We start from the raw sequence: 17169 nt of genomic DNA on the forward strand, positions 1-17169 counted from the left end.
TCCTAACCGCTAAAGATGTCGTCGCCGCCATTGTCTCAAGATCTAGCTGTCGCCGCTTGTAGATCTACTCACCGCCGTCGCTACCAACGATACGTTCAATTCTTGATCTCTAACTCTTCGGCTTATTATCTTCATTTGTGTTTTATGTGTTATGTTTTATGTTTTTGTTTTTTTCCAGTTTAATCGTCTCTAATTGCAGGGGATGTTAATAATTAGGCTTTAGGCCCGAGTAGGGGTGTCAATTTATGACACGACACAACAAAAATACACGAAATGAAATGAACTAAGGACGAAATCAAAATTCGAATTCGTGTTCGTGTCATGTTTGTGTCAAGATTAGAAAACACGATGTCGTGTCGTGTCGTGTTTGTGTACATAAATCGACACGAAATTGACACAATTAAGCATTTGATTGTCGGGTTTTTCGTGTTTGTTGTTTTTATTGTGTTATATATCTTTAAGTATGAATGAAATACATTAATAGTTATGTAATATTATCATTGTCGTGTCGTGTTGTGTTGTCGTGTTTTAATTGGTTCGTTTTCGTGGTAATGAAAAAAAACGACATCGTGGCGTGTCGTGTTTCTGTTATACAAAACCTTGTCGTGTCGTGTCGTGTCAGGCAAAAACACGACACGACTGCCCGATTTGACAGCCCTAGGCCCGAGACTCTTAGGGTTTAGATTAGGTCACTTCAGTATAATTATATGAGGTTTAACCATCACCATTGATCAAACAATCTATTCTATAACAATATTTATAGTGGCGTATGCCTTGTGTGTAGAGGGTGGTGGGTTGTTATCGTCGCCAGTACTAGAGGTGGAGTATGGAGGAAGAAAATAACAAGAAAGGTAAGAAGGAAGAGAAGGAGAGATTTTAGGAGAGTTTAGAGTGGGTCTCTAATACCATGATATGAATCGCTAACAAATATATACAATGAAATTGAGAAATATAATCTAAGCTATATGGTAGATTAACACTATATTCTAGCGTACCAAAAAAAAATTGAGAAATATAATCTAAGCTATATGGTAGATTAACACTGTATTTAGATGATCTAATTTAGATCAATATATCAACCGTACCAAAAAAAAAAACACCTAAATCTGGTAGAAACACATATCTACGTATATAGTATCAAACTCTTGACATGGAATCAAACACTAGCCACAACATAAACTAACAACCATCAATAGTCAACACACTAGTTACACAATAGTTATCTCAATCGATTCACAAGAACTTAAAGAAGCTGGATGAATCCTGCAAGCATAAGAAAAATAACAAGTGGATATCAGACTTTTTGGTAATGCGTGCCACTTATCAATGTACGCCATCGAGTTCATATCTAAGTTAGGGAGTTTGCGCGCTTCTAAGAGCTCCATGATCTTTTTTGATTTACCAAGTAGCACGGCTGCTGTTCGGATGCTCTCTTCCCTTTTCTCTATTGCATCCGCATGGCACCTTAGAGTTATGACACGAGGTAAGTTGGTAAAGCAAGCGCACAACAGATCTGCGATTATGGTTGATATAAATTCAAAAAGTTCCTCATCTGTTGGCCAATTTTGTTGCTGGTTGCAGTGAAGCAGTATGGTTTGACTGATTCTGTACATTGAATTTGCAGCAATGAAGTTACGAAGTGAATGATCCGGACTTCCATCTTTGCTTCTCTTGACCTGTATCACAGTATTTACTGCTTCATCACCCAACCATTCAAGAATTTTCTGTGACGTTTCTCCTTTGCAAGCCTTCTTTTGTAGATCAATTTGTAGCCACGTGCAGTATACTTCAACATCCGTCCACACATGTCTAGCTGCTTTTCTTGCCTTTACCAATTCACCATTTGTATTGAGGCTTTCTTCAATATGTCTTACAAATTCGATGCCTTCATTCATACTGGCAAGTAACCTCTTGGCTTGGCCGTTTTCAATGTTGGGAAGGGAAAGGGCAATGGCTGTTAATGTTACTGCTACAAGGCTCCAGCAGTTCTGGATTTCTTCTGGATGTAAAGGTGGGACTTGGTCATTGTCGAACTCTAATACTCCATTGAATCCTGTAGATTTCTTGAGAAGCTTCAGCAGATTCATTGGCTCTTTCTCTTCAGACTCTTGAAGAATTCGAGTTATAGAGTTGAAGGACTTTCTTAATATTTTCTTTGAAAGCTTGGCCTCCGCTTCAGTTTGTAGGACATAACCAGTATATTCTTCCGTATCTGCTATCACATTGGTATTAGATGCATTTGGTTCTTGTCTAAACCTTTTCAACAATGACTTGCAGAAATAGCAACAACAAGAGAATAGGATCAGAAAAGATCTGGGAATAAGACATATCGTTTTACATATAACCACAATCATTATCTGAAGCGCTATACAAAAGTTCAAAATCATGTTTTTGAAGTTGTGGAGAAGCTTCTTGGAATGACGACCTGGGATACCTAAACCCACATGATTGCGTTTCCAAAGATGAAGTATTTGGGTCCAATATTTCTCAACTCTGAACACGTTTAGATGGTTCTTGGTCCATTTCTTGGATAGGTCGAAATGACTGATGGAAGTCAAACATCTTAAAATAGGTGCGATACTGCCTACTATTGTCCCAACTGTTTGCATGATAATAATAAATTTCATTGACCACTTGTATTCTGATTTCTCATAATAGCCAGACCTGCTGTGATCATATGTAAAGGAAATCCATCCACCTTGCACGAATAAAAAAAACAAACTGCAAGCAAGGCATAAGCATATAACCCCAAAAGCAGAAGAAACTGGTGAACAAGCAATTGCAAATTGGGGGTTACCAGTCTCTGCCATCATCCAATACTTTTTAACATGCCGAATGAGTCGCTTGTTGGAGAAGTTTATCTCTTGATGATTTGAAGTCAATCTGTGCAACTCCTTGTAGCGGTGTTGTAAGATTTTTCTAGATGCTGGAATTGTCAAAGCTATCGAAAAGGGCCATGGAAGGGAACATATTAACATAGTCATTGGTATCACATATACCAGCTCTTCTTTTGCAGTAGCATACTGGATCCAAACATTTACAGTGATGGTGATTATGAGGATACCAAAGGCTACCATATTCGTTAGAAGTTCAGTGTCATCCATAAGTCCTAAAGAAGGGAGAGAGTTACCTAACATGACGATAAAGAAAATAGTGCTGATAGTCTTATTCACAGACATGTCGGTGTTTAGATCCACTGGTAGCTTCATTGCAATTGCTATCAGTGTGAGGGAAGCAGCATTGATAGTGAAAAATCTGCACGGAAACCAGAGTTTCCATTGTAGAAAGCCTGTTAAGGCGTCAGCTGCCATTGCAAGAGTGCAAATTAGAGATGCTAGAAAAACATACAATCCCACCCAAGGTATGGCGTCCTCAGGATATATCGGCTGTGCCATCTTGCTAGACTGGAGATTGGAGAAATAAAGATTTAGCTTGATCTAGTACGTAGAACAAGATGCTAACAGATACTTGATATATATAAGTTCCATGAATCCATGATCAAGACTTTTAGTTTAGAATACAACGTGTTTATGGTATGTTCCACTTCGACCCGCTTTCCTTCTCAGTTATGGGAAATTATATATTGCTGCATTTGAGAAAGTGATTGGAATTATGTTCCAAAAGATACCATTACAACGTATTTGTTAATGTTATATATCCCACTATCCACCAGAATTTTCAAATGGGTTAATAAAAAATACTTTCACGCCTACACATCCACTTTATATCCAAAAGCCAACATTTCTAATCTTTATTTTACTTTGACTAAATACCTTGATCCACTAGCATCTGTTCACATTTTTTTCACAGGCCTAAAGAACACCATGATTTCAACATGTCCATTTTTTTACTATTAAAAATTCCACGTGCTTTCTTTCTCAAGTTGTGGGCAATTATTGGTGCTGTAATTATTATAAATTAAACTTAGGAGCTCTTCATTTTTTGAAATAATTTCCATCGGAGTGTTAGGCCCTTTGGTATGCTTAGCACGGAGGCCATCGTGGTCTACGGGACCATGAAAAAATTCCGTGCACACAATCCCGACCATTCTTTCGAGCGTGGTTGTTCATCCTCGTGTTGCCAACAACAAACACAAAACGCTTAATCATATTTCGTTTTCCTTTCTTGACCGTTGTAACGAACGATCGAGTTCCAGGTACTCTCCAATATCCGGATTTGCTCTTAAAAAGTTTACATTTTTGGTCCCTGTTATGTTGGGCATAACATGGAGTACGCTAAGCGTAACATGGAGTACGTTGGGCGTACTCCCTTAAGTTGGATGTGGGGGTTGGTGGCGTATGCTGGACGTACCCATACATACGCCGGACGTACGTAAACAGACCAAAGACCCTAATTTTTAGGGTGTGGCCCTTATTTAAGTGCCATTATGGACCTTGCGGCTGCCCCCTCATCAACCTCCTACCCTCTAAAGACTCCCCACGAAACCCTAGCATTTTTTTGTGTGTTTTTGAGCTTTGGTAGTAAACTTTTGATCTTTTTGTGCATTGTGAAGAAATAGGAGCTTGGTGATCAAGCAAGGGTTGGAGTGGAGCTTGAAGATCCAGAATCTTCAACATCTTAGCAAGTCTTAGAAGGTATAAATTTTCAACCTTGTTGATTCATCTCTTAGATCTAAGATAGTTTAGAGTTTTTGGCATATTTTGGTCCCTTGAGTTGTTTCTTGTGAGAATAAGCTATTCCAGAAGCTTGGGATGGTAGATCTTAGTGTTTCTAAGGTCCCTTATGCATAAAAATGGTAGTTTTATGGTTTTAACTCAACCATGCATAAGGTTAGGGTGTTCATTTCATGAGGTGAGGGTGTTAAAATTGTGTTTTGGGTCTTATTAAGCCATGCATAAGCTTAAAGCTTCTAACTTTATGGATTAAGACTTTGTTTTGGAGTAGATTTGAAGTTTGGACGAATGATCTTAAGGGATTAAGCCATCCATTGGAGGATTTGTTCACGGACCAGTACGTCGAGAATACTTCTATGTATGTTGCGTGTATTGGGTTCGTTGCACGTACTGGGTTCGAAACTCGTATTCTGCTCAGTGTGAGTACGTAGGACATACCAGTTCGGTACGCTCAGCATACTCTCGATTGTGGGTTTAGAAGGTTTTGAGCCATTTTGGGCTTCGGGTGCTTTCATACATAACGTCAAGGGCTAACCCCCGGGTCTTACTACAACATATAAACCAAATGGGCCGGCATTGGTGCCTTCGACCCATACAACAGTGAGGAGACTCACCTCGAATGTTGAAGCCCATGCACGAAATCCTTAGTTGCTGCCCAAACAACTCCTCAAGCTAACAATACCAAAGTATCACCCAATTAGCAATTGGGTTCCAAACCATTATCTATAACATCCGGATTTCCAGGTATCATAATTTAAGTATTTATTTTTGAGTTAAGAAGAGGGACTCGACGAGTTGACGCCTAAACTCGTCGAGTAGGAACGTGACTGATGACTCGGATTAATGAATGGACTTGACGAGTCGGCAAGTCGATTGGACGAGTCCGCGCTGTGGATAGAAACCCTAAATCTTTGGGCTGCTGCCTTTTTAAGGGTCCTTATGGCCTTCATTTGCAGCCACAGACCCTTGAGAAACCCTAAGCGAACCAAAGAGCATAGAGAGTGAGGGAAGGAGCTCATTTCATCACCATTTGTGCATTCTTACAAGAAGGAAGGAAGGGATTCAAGGTAGGCTAATTGGGGAGCTCAGATCTACTATCACCTCATCAAAGGTTGTTGTTTGAGGTATGAATCCATGCCTATTTTCGTATATATAGTGGATTTCATGAATCTAGGGTTTCCTTGCCCCGTTTTTAGTTGAGTTATGGAGTATGTGGTGTCCCTTTGTGGCATAGACATTAGATTTGGACCTTGAGAGGTCCAGATAGTCTTAACAACCTAGCTTTACGTAGTCACACAAGAGTATTGAGCCTAATACATCATTATAAGGGATATTTTATCAAATAAAGCTAGATGTGTGATGCGTGGACATAAAGATTGAACCTTTACGTGACTTTTGAGTGCTAGGAGGCCGGATCTAGAAGTTAGAAAAGCAAATCTGACCTCAAAAGGTCAAATGAGTAGTGTCATGGAGTAAACTCGCCGAGTCCATGAGAGGATTCGACGAGTCGGATTGGGTTGCCCCGCGATTCGTGACCAGTGGTAACCCGTCGAGTGAGGCCTTAAGAGGATTCGGAGGACATGCATGAACTCGCCGAGTCACTCGAGTGTACTCGACGAGTCTGGTTAAATTTGGACCGTTGACTGGAGTTGACTTCCGTTGACCTTAGGGTTTTGGTCAAACTAATTCAAGAGAGGCCATGGAGGGGTAAAAGGGACTTCTACCCATTCTTTAGAGATGAGAACATAAGAGAGTATTGATTAGAGATGTTATCATTTTGATAGGAGGAGGCTAGATCGGGGATATCGAGAACGAGGAGTATTCTAGACATCATACGAGGTGAGTCTTCTCACTATACCTTACCTAGAAGGATAATTATGTGTGACCGGAAGGTCTTATGTGCTATGACGAGTATGTGATATATGCTTCTATGTGATATGTATATGTTATGTATGATATGAGTAGTATGGTATGGATCGGAAAGTCAGCAGTAGATGGACCGGAAGGTCAATATGGCATGGACCGGAAGGTCGAAAGAGTAGGACCGGAAGGTCTACTCAGATTGTGGGACTGGAAGGCCCCTGTGACACATTGACAGGAAGGTCTCATGGAGTTATAGCCTCGAGTGGCTTATTTGTTGTATGTAGTATTTTGGGGAACTCACTAACCATTTATGCTTACCATGTTATGTGATATGTGTTTCAGGTACTAGTGAGGATCGCGTGAAGGCGCTGACATGATTCGTACACACTGACAGAGGATTTTGTATTTGAGATTCTGGGATATGTTTTTCTGTGAAAAAATTTGATACACTTGTGTTTTGAGATGATTTATGTGAGACATGCTATGTTTGAAAAATGAAAAATTGTTTTAAATTTTCACGCCGTTACATGATCCATAATCCATACTTGGGGTAAAATGACCATTTTAAACCTGGCCCATCAAGATTCATAACTAAGTCCTAAGCCCTAAATCCAACAAGATCCGTAACTACAAAATCCATGGAAGCCCAATGATGGCCCAATTTTCCAAATTAGGCCCAATCCCATAAGGGCCTTATCGTAAGCCCACATTTTCCGATTCAGATTGCTTCAAACACCCTTTGGGACACACTTTATCAAAGGCGTAAGTCAAAATTCAAAGCCAACGGCCTGAGTTAACCCAACTTGTCGAGTTTTATCCTTCAACTCGTCGAGTTCCTCTAACAACCGCAAAGTCGGGAAGAAACTGGTCCAACTCGCCGAGTTGTCTAATCAACTCGTCAAGTTGACCCATACCAACTCAGAATCGAGGAAAATCGATCCAACTTGCCAAATTCACCCATGAACTCGCCGAGTTTCTTCACGAAACACACTATTTAATCTATTAAGTTACCAATCTCGAAACTAAAAGGCCCACCACTCAGATCTGAACCAAAATGTCGACTAGAAGGGTAAAGTTTCCAACTTTACCCTTAAGAACCATCCTAATGGGTATAGAACCCAAACCCTAAGCTTAAAAAGTTAAGGCTTAAACAATAAGCACTTATTCACCAAGACAAAGCCCCAAAATACAAATCTGGTCCTTAAAGGCTTCAAACACATGTAAAGTTTCCAACTTTACTCTCAAGTATGCTTAGAAGAGGCTCAAATGTCCAAACGAAGCCATAAGATGGATTTAATGTATGCATGGAGCTCTTAAGACCATAAAGTTGGCACCTTTATGCCAAAAGAGCTCAATAGGACCATAGATCTGGAAGGAAAGCACTTGGGACGACCTTCAACCCCACCAATCACCCAAATATGGCTAAAATCATCATTGTTGGATTAGGTGTCTAAGCTCATAGCTATAATCGGTATGTACTTGACCCGATAGTAGCATGGTCCATTTGGGTTGCCTTCACCGGAGCAATTTGATAGGATGGATATTTGAGAAAGAGGTTATTTGTGATTTATTAATGTATTATAAGAATAATATATTAATTGAGAAATCATATTATTTAATTGGTGTTGATCAAGAATTAATTTGGATTTAATTTAGTGATCAAAAGAGACTAATTAAATTAACAGGGACTGATTATGTAAATCAGATACATATAGTTTGGGCTAATGATCCATGATTGATTAGTAATGGACTAAGCTTATGTGAGAGTTCATGAAGTGTTAGTCCAAATGAGTTTGTGGATTAAAAGCCTAAGTGAATGAGTTAGGGTTTACAAGTGACCCTTGGAATTCTACACTATAAATGTAACCCCTAAGCTCTAAAATCGGATACAAGTGTATTCTAAGAAGAAGCTAGCCGATTTTGGTGCCTCCAAGATCTCTCTCATTGTCCTCCATTGTTCTTGGTGTTTGTGACTTATTTGAGGCATCACATTTGAGATGCTAAGCTCTTGTAAGGCCAAGTTTTACAAACTACAACAAAGAGGTAATCATCTTTTTTTATGTTTCAATTATCAAAGTTGTATACTAGTTAGACTTCATGCTTTGGAAAAATGAATTTGTATGTATAACTTGAGAAAACTTAAATCCCAACCATCTAGGGTTGTATGTGCACCATAGGAATGTTATAGTGCTCAAAACTCATCAGTGGTATCAGAGCCTAGCGTGTTTTCTGTTATATTGATGCATTGATTAATTGTTCAAAGTTGAAGTAAATTGAAAACTGCACTCTAACTGCTGGACTCGATGAGTCCTATGAAGAACTCGACGAGTCCATTGCCAGACTTGACGAGTTGGACAGTCTGTTGGCAGATTTTCGGGTTTTTTGGCCTGAATTGGATTAGGATCATTACCACAAACTGTTTTGTATCATAAAATCCGTTTTTCTGATATGGTGGTGATTATCCCCATCCAATTAAAATATAGTTGTCAAAATTTTAAGATAATTTCTAGTTGATATGATAAGCTAATTATTTGTATTATTTGATTTGAAATTATCTTGCTATATGAGTGAAATTGGGTCATATTGGTAAATGATAAATTATATGATTATTTTATTGGGTTAAAATTTGATCTAAATGGTTTTGAAGAGTTTCAAAACTTCCCCTCAAGTTATGGAATTTGAAAAGGCTCATTTATGAAACATTAAATTCTAAAATTCAAGAGGTTTTTAAGAGTTTCAAAACTTGCCCTCAAGTCTTGGAATTTGGAAAGGCTTATTTATGAAACATTAAATTCTAAACCCTAGAATTTTAAAAGTTTAAAATTCAACCCTTATACTATTATAATATTAAAGGATTAATACTTATATATATATATATATATATATATATATATATGTGTATGTATGTATGTATGTATATGTATAAGACAAGTCAACCTTACCGTTAGTAGGCCTCATTCATGAAGTTGGTCTATAAGGGGCGTATAAGGAAATTGCCTATAAAATGGCGATTAAATGGGTGTCCACTCTCACCCACCGCTTCCTTGACTAGTGGAGGGTTGTTAGTCGAACGGGTGGGATAGGACATTAATTCTCAATAAAAAGTATAATGATAATTATAAAAGTAACTAAATGTTTTTATAAATTCTCAATCTTAGTTACTTTAGGAAAAATGTGAAATTGGTGCTATTCCATGAAATTGCACTTTGCACTTTGCCAAGTCGTTAGTGGAGCGTGTGTGGTTAACCGACACATTAACTTGGACTAGCAACGGTGGACAAGGGTAGCTTGATGTTTATCATAGATCAATGGAGCATGTGTGGTTAACCGGCACAATGATTAGGTGATAAATGACATCGATAATACCAAACAAATTTGCATGGTTATTCACACCTTGTTTGTGATCCTCGATATCCCAGTCACAAACTTGAAGGGCATTATCGAGGTTTAAACATGCCATTAAAAAGTTCAATAAATCTCAAAAGAATCTAGGAATTTCAATTCATTTAAAACTTAATCCTCAATTTCGTTTTTCATGGTGGAAATTGGTAAATCGTCATTTACCTACCTTCAAGTATTTTGCAATAAGATTACGGCATCCCTCTTCCGAATTGTGAAATATTGTATTTGGGTCCTAGCCTTAATATTTCATTTAGGAATTTCTATCTAATAAAACTTGTCTTTTCTTTTCAGATGTCTACCCCAAATGCTGCTGGCTCCAACCCTTCCGACTCTTCCTTCCTCATGAACTTATGTGGGAGGTTGATTTTCGATGGGTCGAATTTCAATGACTGGATTCGAAACATTCAAATGGTCACTTGTTATGAAGATAAGGAATATGTCCTCGATAAAGAGCTAAAAGAGGTTGATGAAGCCACTGCTATTCCTAAAGAAATTGTTGAATATAGGGCTCATGAGAAGGACGCGACAAAGGTGTCGTGCATCATGCTTGCCGCTATGACAGCTAGACTCTAAAATTCCTATGAGGACTATTATCCTTTCGAGATGCACCAAGACTTGATGGAAAGGTACCATCAAAGTCCTCGACAGGAAGGGTATGAAATCATTGTCTCCATGATAACAACAAAAATGAAGGATGGAGAGTCCATCACGACCCACTTACAAAAAATGCAAAGGTTTGTGGACCGCTTGCTGAAGTTGAATGTTAACTTCGATGAAGAGTTGGTTATTGACATTATCCTACACTCTTTGCCTCCTTTTTATGATCAGTTTAGAATGACTTATCATATGAACAAAGAGGAAGTCACTCTAAGCAAGCTTCAAGGCCTACTGAGAACTGTTGAAAGTAGTTTAAAAGGCAAGTCTATTGTACCTACTCCTACTGCTGATGCCCTAGTCCTGACAATTGGACATGTGAAAAGGAAGAAGAGGAAGGCTCCTTCTAAGAGCCACAAGGGAAACTCCCATGATGGATCCTCTTCTAGTGGGACCAAAGGTGGTTCTGCTACTCCCTCTTCCAATCCAAAAGAAGCAGAGTGCTTCTACTATCATGAAAAGGGAATTGGAAACGAAGTTGCCCCAAATACTTGCAGTATATCAAGGATGGGAAGATAAAGCCCACCTTCGCAGGTATTTATACTATTCTGTCTAATAACTCATCATATGCTAATTCTTGGGTCCTAGATATAGGATGTGTTTTCACATTTGTTCTGATTTGCAGGGTCTAAAAAGAAGTAGGGATGTGGAGCACGGGGAGATGAAACTGATCATGGGGAATGGGAAAGCGTCGCTTTTGACCAAAATTGGAGTTTATTCTTTATTTCTTAGTACTGGGTTAGAATTAGATTTGAATAATTGTTGTTACTCGTCAGATATGGCGAGAAGCATCATTTCGTTCATGGTTTGTATAAACAAGGTTTTAGATTTTCATTTAATAATGAAATTGGTTCTATTAATGCTTTTTATAATGGTAAATTTTATTTTGAAGCGTTGTCTTGTAATTGTATATAAGAAACTGTGATGTTTGTAGACAACATAGGAAATAATGTATTGCATATTGATTCATCCAATGGTTTGGACAAGGCATGCTTGTGGCATTGTCATCTTGGACATGTCAACAAGAAGCGCATAGCCAAACTCCAAAAGGATGGAGTGTTGGAGTCATTTGACTTAAAGTCCGATGACACATGCGAATCTTGTTTACTTGGAAAGATGACTAAGTCACCCTTCACTGGTACTTGTGAAAGAGGTGAGGGTTTGTTGGATCTCATACACACCGATGTATATAGGCCCTTCAGATCTGCCATAAAGGATGCTAACCGCTTTTATGTGACTTTTATCGATGATTATAGCAGATATGGATAAGTCTACTTAATCAAGCATAAGTCAGAAACATTTGAAAAGTTCAAAGAGTTTAAACAATAAGTGGAAAATCAATTGGGCAGGAAGATAAAGATGCTTCGATCCGATCTAGGTGGTGAGTATCTTAGTATCGAGTTCCATGTCTATCTTAAGGAGTGTGGAATTGTTTCACAATTGAAGCCACCTAGGACACCGCAGCTTAATGGTGTGGCTAAGAGGAGCAATCGAACCTTGTTGTACATGGTTCATTCCATGATGAGTCGAGCTTCGTTATCTATCTCATTCTGGGGGTATGCCTTAGAGACTGCCGCCCATATCCTTAATTTAGTCCCAACTAAGAAGGTTACCAAAACACCTCACGAAACGTGGACACGGAAGGTTCCCTCGTTGGCACATATCAAGGTTTGGGGTTACGACGCTTTCGTAAGACGAGAGACTCACAACAAGCTCGAACCTCGTAGTGAACATTGTATTTTCATTGGCTACCCACAGAAATCTTTTGGATATCTTTTCTATAAACCGAGTGACAATGTTGTTTTCGTTGCAAGCAGAGGGGTTTTCCACGAAAGAGAACTCATGTGAAAAGAGGATAGTGGGAGGCAAATTGACCTTGAAGAGCTTCAAGAGTTAAGTGATGAAGGAACCTCAAACACTAGTGCGTAACCCGAGGAGGAAACTCCTGTTGAACCAGTTGACGAGTCCGTACCTCTGAGACGTTCCACTAGTGTTAGTGTTCCACCTGTGTTATATGGTTTTCAAATAACCGTTGAATGTGATATGTTTATCAGTGGTAGTACATTGATAAATTTTGATGAACCTAACAACTACAAGGAAGCCATGGAGGGTCCCGAGTCCGCAAAATGGAAGGAGTATATGGACAACGAGATTCATTCCATGTATGATAATCAAGTTTGGAACTTGGTTGACAATGTACCGGGTCGCAAGACAGTCGGGTGCAAGTGGATCTTCAAGAAGAAGACCAAAATGGATGGGAAAGTACACACATATAAGGCGCGATTGGTTGCAAAGGGCTTTACTCAAACTCCTGGAGTTGACTATGACAAGACCTTCTCACTAGTAACGAATATCAAATCTATAAGGGTTATGCTAGCCATAGCTGCGTTTCATGATTATGAAATATGGCATATGGATGTCAAAACCGTTTTCCTTAATGGAAAGTTGGCTGAAGATGTTTACATGAGTTAGCCAGAAGGTTTCGTCAATGCAAAGTACCCTAATAGAGTGTGTAAGGTTAAGAAATCCATTTATCGATTGAAACAAGCATCTCGCAGATGGAATATTTGTTTCGATGAGAAAGTCAAAGAGTTTGGTTTTTAGAGAAGAGAGGATGAGTCAAGTGCATATGTCAAAGCCAGTGGGAGTATAGTAAGCTTTCTCATTTTGTATGTGGATTACATACTGCTCATAGGAAACGGCATCCCAACCTTGTAGGAGGTTAAGTCCTGACTTTGGAAGTGCTTCGCTATGAAGGACCTCGGAGAAGCTGTTTATATTCTAGGGATAAGGATATTGAGGAATATGAGTAAAAAACTAATAGGACTTAGTCAAAGTACCTACTTTGACAAGATGTTGAAATGTTTCAACATGGAGAATTCAAAGAAAGGAGAATTGCCTATCCAGAGAAATACCAAACTGAGTAAGACTCAAAGTCCGAATACCAATGCCGAGATAGCAGAGATGAGTCGAGTACCATATGCTTCCGCAGTGGGCTCGATCATGTATGCTATGACATGTACTCACCCTGATGTGGCCTTTACTTTGAGCATGGTCAACAGATATTCGGGGAATCCTGGTAGAGCTCACCAGACTGCGGTAAAGAACATTCTTAAGTACCTGCGGAGGACTAAGGACTGGGTCCTTACCCTCGGTGGGAGTGATGACTTAAGAGTGTCAGGGTATAGTGACGCCAACTTTCAGACCGATAAAGATAATTTCCGCTCTCAGTCAGGCTGGGTATTTACCCTAAATAGAGGAGCAGTAACATGGAAAAGTTCCAAACAAGAGACTGTAGTTGATTCAACGTGTGAATCGGAGTACATAGCAGCAAATGAAGTGTCAAAGGAGGCAATATGGCTGGAGATCTTCATCAGAGACCTTGGAGTTGTACCAGCTATAAAGGAGCCTATGGAGATTATCTGTGACAACGAGGTTGCGGTTGCCTTAAATACCCTAGGCTCCTCCCAAAATGAGATCTAGAAAGAAATGAGGTAAAGGTGACGACTTGATACCTTCAAATGATGCTAATTGAGGTAGATTTCTGATCCCCGCAAGTTCCTTTCTTCTAACCATTTGTTTCTCCAAGCTTTCATCACTAAGATTCACCTTCCAAAACTTATAACACACAAAATGAAGCACACACACGAATTAGGGTTGGTTTGGTTCTCAAAAGACTGCAAGGGGGTAAAGGGAGGTTGTTGATCCTTTAAATATGGTGCAAAACCCCAGGATTTAGGCATCTGCCAGCTCCTATTCGTCGAGTCCCTTCTTGGACTCGGCGAGTAGGTCATTAAAACGTGTGGACTAACCCACTGCTACTCGACAAGTAGGGCAACCAACTCGTCGAGTAGCCCTTGAAACCAAGAAACTTTATATTAAATGAACACCTGAAAAAAATCTGGGCGTTGCAATTCTCCCCCACTTGAACTAGACTTCATCCTCGAAGTTTGCCGCGGTGAACAATTCCGGATAATGGTCCCGCATCTCTGCCTCTGGCTCCCACGTCCACTTGGACCCCTTATGATGTTCCCACTGTAACTTCACCAAATGTATCACCTTGTTCCTCAGAATCTTCATCTTTCTCTCCAGTATGGCCATAGGCCTCTCCATGTAATTTAGGCGATCATCGACCTGAATATCATCCAGCGATACCACCGCCCCTAGTCCATAATTCACTTTCGCAATTGTGAAACGTGGAAGGTGCTGTGAATCCGACTAAGCTCCTCCGGAAGCTCTAACATGGATGCCACCTTGCCAATCCTGGCAATGATCCTGAACGGCCCAATATATCGGGGACCCAATTTTCCCTTCTTCCTGAAGTGGATAACACCTTTCCAGGGCGAGACCTTCAGGAGTACCATATCACCGACCTGAAACTCAAACTCGGATCGGCGCCGGTCAACGTAACTCTTCTGCCGACTCAGAGCGGTCTACAGTTGCTGCCTAATCTGTTGAATCTTCTCGGTAGTCTACAATACCACCTCCGTCCGACCCATCACCCTATGTCTAACCTCACCCCAACAAACCGGGGTGCGACATCTCCGCCCGTACAACAGCTCGAAAGGTGGGGCGCCAATGCTAGAATGATAGCTGTTGTTGAAGGCGAACTCTGCAAGTGGTAGGTGGGAATCTTAGCTCCCACCGAAGTCAATGACGCATGCCCTCAACATATCCTCGAGGGTCTGAATGGTCTGCTCGCTCTGGCCGTCTGTCTCGGGGTGAAATGATGTGCTAAAGTGCAACCGCGTGCCCAGTTCCTCATGGAACTTCTACCAGAAGTGAGAGGTAAATCTAACATCCCGGTCGGAGATAATGGAGACCGGAACCCCATAGCGATCAACAATCTCGTGGACATATATGTCGGCCAATTTCTCGGCCAACGAACTCTCACGTATGGCTAAGAAATGGGAACTCTTGGTCAATCGATCCACGACGACCCATATAGCATCAAACCCCTTTGCCATTCTCGGCAGCTTGGTAATAAAATCCATCGTGATATTTTCCCATTTCCACATGGGAATCTCCAGGGGCTGCAGCTTGCCATGCAGCCTCTGATGTTTGGCCTTGACCATCCTACAGGTCAAGCACCTCTCAACGTACCAAGCGATTTCTCGCTTCATGCACGGCCACCAGTAGCGCAAACTCAAATCCCTATACATCTTGGTGGCCCCAGGTCAATAGAGAAATGAGACTTATGAGCCTCCTCCATGATTGTCTGTCTGACTCCACCAAACATCGAAACCCATACCCGACCACACCAGGTCAATAATCCTCGGCTATCCTGCACAAACCGGGTGTTCTCACCCTTGATCCTTTCCAACCCCCAATTCTCCGGTCGCATGCCTTCAATCTAGGCATCTCTGATCAAACTCACAAGCGGAGAATCCACCGCTATCCTCATACATACCGCTGGAATAGAAGACCCAGCTGACTTGCGGCTCAAAGCGTCCGCAACCACATTCGCTTTACCAGGGTGGTAAAGGATCTCGCAATTGTGGTCTTTCACTACATCCAGCCACCTGCACTGCCTCATGTTTAGGTTTGGCTTATCCATGATGTGTCTCACACTCTTGTGATCCGTATATATGGTACAACGAACCCCATATAAGTAATGTCTCCATATCTTGAGAGCGAACACTACCACTCCCAGCTCTAGATCATGGGTAGGATATCTCGTCTCATGCGGCTTCAACTGCTGCGATGCATAAGCTATAACCAGTCCCCTCTGCATGAGGACTGCCCCTAAACCTGTGATGGAGGCATCACAAAAAACCACGAAATCCTCAAATCCCTCCGGGAGTGTCAAAATTGGAGCCTCACACAACCGCTGACGGAGGGTCTCAAACGCCCTCTGCTACTCGGAACCCCACTGGAAATCCGCCCTTTTCCTCATCAAACGAGTGAGGGGTACTGCAATCTTAGAGAAATCATGTATGAATCTACGGTAGTACCCTGCCAATCCCAAAAAGCTCCTGATGTCTGAGGGAGATTTCGGAACCTCCCACCGCATGACTGCCTCAATTTTGGCCGGGTCAACCAAAACTCCATCTTGGTTAACAAGGTGCCCGAGGAACTGGACCTCTCTTAACCAAAACTCGCACTTCGAGAACTTGGTGTTTAGCCGTTCTCGTCTCAGAACTCCCAACAACTCCCTGAGATGCTCCTCGTGTTGCTCTCGATTCTTGGAATACACCAAGATATCATCTATAAACACGATGACCGAGCAATCCAGCATCAGTCTACATACCCGATTCATCAGGGCCGTAAATATTATCGGTGCGTTGGTGAGCCCAAACGGCATCACCACGAACTCGTAATGACCATAACGAGTCCGAAACGCGGTCTTCTCCACGTCCTCCTCTCTGACTCGGACCTGATGATACCCTGAGCTCAAATCTATCTTGGAGAACCAAGATGCCCCCTGCAACTGATCAAATAGATCATCTATCCTCGCGAGTGGATAACGGTTCTTCACCGTCAACTTGTTCAACTCCCTATAATCAATGCACATCCGGTGCGATCCGTCCTTCTTCCTGACGAAGAGGATCGGTGCGCCCTATAGAGAACGACTAGGTCGAATGAAGTGTTTGCCCAACAGTTCCTGCAGCTGTGA

At 41.0% G+C, this 17169-nt stretch overlaps 1 protein-coding gene across 1 annotated transcript; it reads right to left on the reverse strand.

Annotated features, from left to right (window-relative positions):
- Positions 1–1017: 1017 nt before the first annotated feature.
- LOC111891327 (uncharacterized) lies at positions 1018–3259 on the reverse strand. Its single transcript, XM_052771407.1, has 2 exons — positions 3131–3259; positions 1018–3023 (listed from the first exon to the last, which is right to left on the reverse strand). The coding sequence occupies exon 2, from the start codon at positions 2982–2984 to the stop codon at positions 1209–1211; it is 1776 nt and encodes a 591-aa protein (XP_052627367.1). The 5' UTR covers positions 2985–3023; positions 3131–3259; the 3' UTR covers positions 1018–1208.
- Between the last annotated feature and the right edge of the window lie 13910 nt (positions 3260–17169).

This window comes from Lactuca sativa, chromosome 1, assembly GCF_002870075.4.
Source record: "Lactuca sativa cultivar Salinas chromosome 1, Lsat_Salinas_v11, whole genome shotgun sequence".
In the NCBI taxonomy this organism is placed as follows: Eukaryota; Viridiplantae; Streptophyta; class Magnoliopsida; order Asterales; family Asteraceae; genus Lactuca; species Lactuca sativa.